The sequence below is a fragment of the Mandrillus leucophaeus genome, unplaced genomic scaffold (assembly GCF_000951045.1).
Source record: "Mandrillus leucophaeus isolate KB7577 unplaced genomic scaffold, Mleu.le_1.0 Scaffold230, whole genome shotgun sequence".
Lineage (NCBI taxonomy): Eukaryota > Metazoa > Chordata > Mammalia > Primates > Cercopithecidae > Mandrillus > Mandrillus leucophaeus.
Genome location: NW_012102366.1, coordinates 890,225 through 892,993, shown reverse-complemented (window position 1 = coordinate 892,993; position 2,769 = coordinate 890,225). Strand labels below are relative to the sequence as shown.

General features: G+C 52.3%; 1 protein-coding gene across 2 annotated transcripts in view; it reads right to left on the bottom strand.

Moving 5' to 3' along the window:
- Positions 1–270: 270 nt before the first annotated feature.
- PRKACA (protein kinase, cAMP-dependent, catalytic, alpha) overlaps positions 271–2,769 on the bottom strand; it is a 31,959-nt gene continuing 29,460 nt past the window's right edge. For both annotated transcript variants that reach the window (XM_011981786.1, XM_011981785.1), the window contains exons 9-10: positions 2,197–2,361; positions 271–1,815 (exon numbers count right to left, since the gene is read on the bottom strand). In XM_011981786.1, the coding sequence (XP_011837176.1) occupies positions 1,690–1,815; positions 2,197–2,361 (291 nt within the window). In that variant the 3' untranslated portion in view covers positions 271–1,689. The remainder of the gene's footprint in view (positions 1,816–2,196; positions 2,362–2,769) is intronic.

Genomic DNA, 2,769 nt, shown 5'->3' with positions numbered 1-2,769 from the left:
CCCAGCGCCTCCCTAGAGCGCCCTCTCGGTCCCGGGCTGGACGCCGAGGGGGCGCGCTGCAGATTTGGGGACCCCGAATCTGGGGTCAGAGGGCAGTTTGACGCTCGTTTCTCCTGCGGGGCCGAAGGAGTGCCGGAATTTCAGCTAAACCCTGTTTACAAGGACTTCAAGCCGGGACCTGATCGGCTTGCACTCTGGGGTCCGAAATTCCCTTTCCAACCCCCTGGGGGTGTGTGGGTGGGTGATCGAAGTCGAGAACACCAGCGACACTTTTTTTTTTTAAACAAAACTTTATTGGTAATAGTTTTCAAATATGTTTACAACAGCACACTGTTCAAGAGGAAGTCTCGTCCTTCGCAGCACACAGGTTGAATCGCCCCCGCACCCACCCGGGGCCCCACCCCAGGCCTGAGAACTCCTCCTGGGATGGAGAGAAGTTATGAGAGGGGGAAATATGGGGATGAATAGGGTGGCTCCCCAGCGGCTCCCCACTTTTCTATTACGAGAGAAAAAAGCACAAATGAGACAGTGGGGGAGAGGTGATGGACAGCTGACAGCTAAGCTGGAGGAGGGGCGCCCAGGATGGGGGAGGCGGAAGCTGGTGGGTGAGTAAAACAGGCAGCCCCTCCCCAGCAGCTCTAGCCTTGAACCCCGGGCCATGGCGTTGGGGGACTTGGCCTCTTCTGTTCCCTTTTGCAGGGATGCCCTCCCCATTCAGCTGAGGGAAGACTGGACATTAAAATCTAGCGGAGAATAAAATTAAGGAGTTGGGGGAAACGCTGTTGGGAGGAAAGACTTGGGCTTGGGGCTCCCCCTCTGTCTTTTTGGGGGATGACTCCTCTTTGGCAGGGAGAGGGGCAGCTGCTTTGTCTGGCTCTCAAAGCCCAAGTGTGAAGACAGGTCTGTTGGGGAAGAAGAGAGCGGAGGCTTCCTAAAGGGGCCTAGACCCTCGCAGGATTGGCAGAGAGGATTCCCCGGGGAGGGGCCCAGGGGAGATTAGCAGCGGGGAGGTTCAAACCCCAGCGCCTCCCTTTCCAAAGTCAGTCTGCTTCTCTTTAAAATGGATTTGGGGAATGGGGGGACATGGGAGGGGTGGGAGTAGAGGAAGGAGGGAGGCACTGGTGGAACTTAAATAAGATTTTAAATTGTTGTTTTTTAAAAAAAATTCTAGCAAGCAGCCCACTGAACATGTCACTAAAAATCTCTCCTTCCCAGTCAGGATTACTCCGAAAGGAAGGTTGGCGCTTCGTTCATTTGCCCTTAGCAAGTGGGGCCTGTGGTTGGGTGGGATGGGGGTGTGGGTGGGGGATGGAGTTAAGTGTGAGCCCCTCTTTCCACACCCTGTCCCTGGATACACCAGCAAGACTTGGTCTGACTGGAGTTGAGAAACTCGTTTAAAACAGGCAGAAGTAGGCTGGGTGGGGCTGAGGGGCTGGGGGGCTGTGGGGAAGGAGGAAGGGAAAAGTGGGGGAGGGGGCAGGAGGGCAAAGGGGATGAGGGGGAGCAGCTGATATTTCTGTCCCTCTGATTATCTGGGCTTCCTGCTCCCCCTAACCCTGGAGGGTGGGGTGGGGGTGAAATTAGATGCAAGGAACTCTGGGGCCCTCTGGCTGTTCAATCCAACCCTCCCACCCCCCCACCAAAAAAAAAAAAAAAAAAAAAAAAATCCATGGGGGCACAGGCACACCCCTAAAACTCAGAAAACTCCTTGCCACACTTCTCATTGATGGAGACCCGGATTTCTTCTTCCTCATAGTCGTCAAAGTTACTCGTATCCCCAGGGCCTTTAAACTTTGGTATGAAGGGAGCTTCCACCTGGAGAGGGATCAAGAATCACCCAGACCTCAGCATTCAACATGATCATTATTACAACAATAAATGCGAATGGCCTAACATTCAAGAGATATTTACTCTGACTCAGGCCTGTGCTTACCATTAGGTTATGGATTCCTCTTAACAGCCTGAAACTCTTAATGTAGCCAACTCATCAAAGGGGAAATTATTTCCCAGAGAGGCATCTGCTGCACAAGGTCATGGAATGGCCAAATGACCCCAGAATCCCATTTCTAGACCCCACTGCTCTAAGCTCTCTACTCTACGTTGCTCCTGAACCTGTGTTCTCTTCTCTCTATTGGCTGCCTCCCTGACTCGCGGCTTGCTCCCAAACCCTCAGCAGCTTAAGGAGGGGAGACCCACCTTCCTCTGGTAGATGGCGATCCAGTCAGTCGTGGCAAACCACTTGTGGTTCTTGATATCATTGACCCCATTCTTGAGGTTCCCAAAGCGCTTGGTAAGATCTACCTGCAGGAGGTTCCGCAGCAGGTCCTTCAAGTCAGAGCTGAAGTGGGAAGGGAACCGCACCTGGAGGAAGGGGTACAAGGACAGGGTGGGAAGCTGGTCTGGAACTTGGGGAGCCCATGAGGCTTCTTTCTCCATCCAACAGTCCTACTGGGTGGGGGCCTCCAAAGCTGAGTGCCTGCTGGCATCCTGTAAAACAGCTCCTTGAGCCTACACTACAGTTTCCAATTTAGGAAGTGATACTGTGGCCTGAGAATCTGCATTTCTTTAAAAACTTTAAAAATTCAAGAGCTAGTTATTTTAAGTTTTTGTAGAGACAGGGTCTCACTATATTGCCCAGGCTGGTCTAGAACTCTTAGGCTCAACCGATCCTCCTGCTTTGGCCTCCCAAAGTACTGGGATTATAGGCGTGAGCCACCGCACCCAGCAAGAATCTGCATTAAAAAAAAAAAAAAAAAAAAAGTATCACTT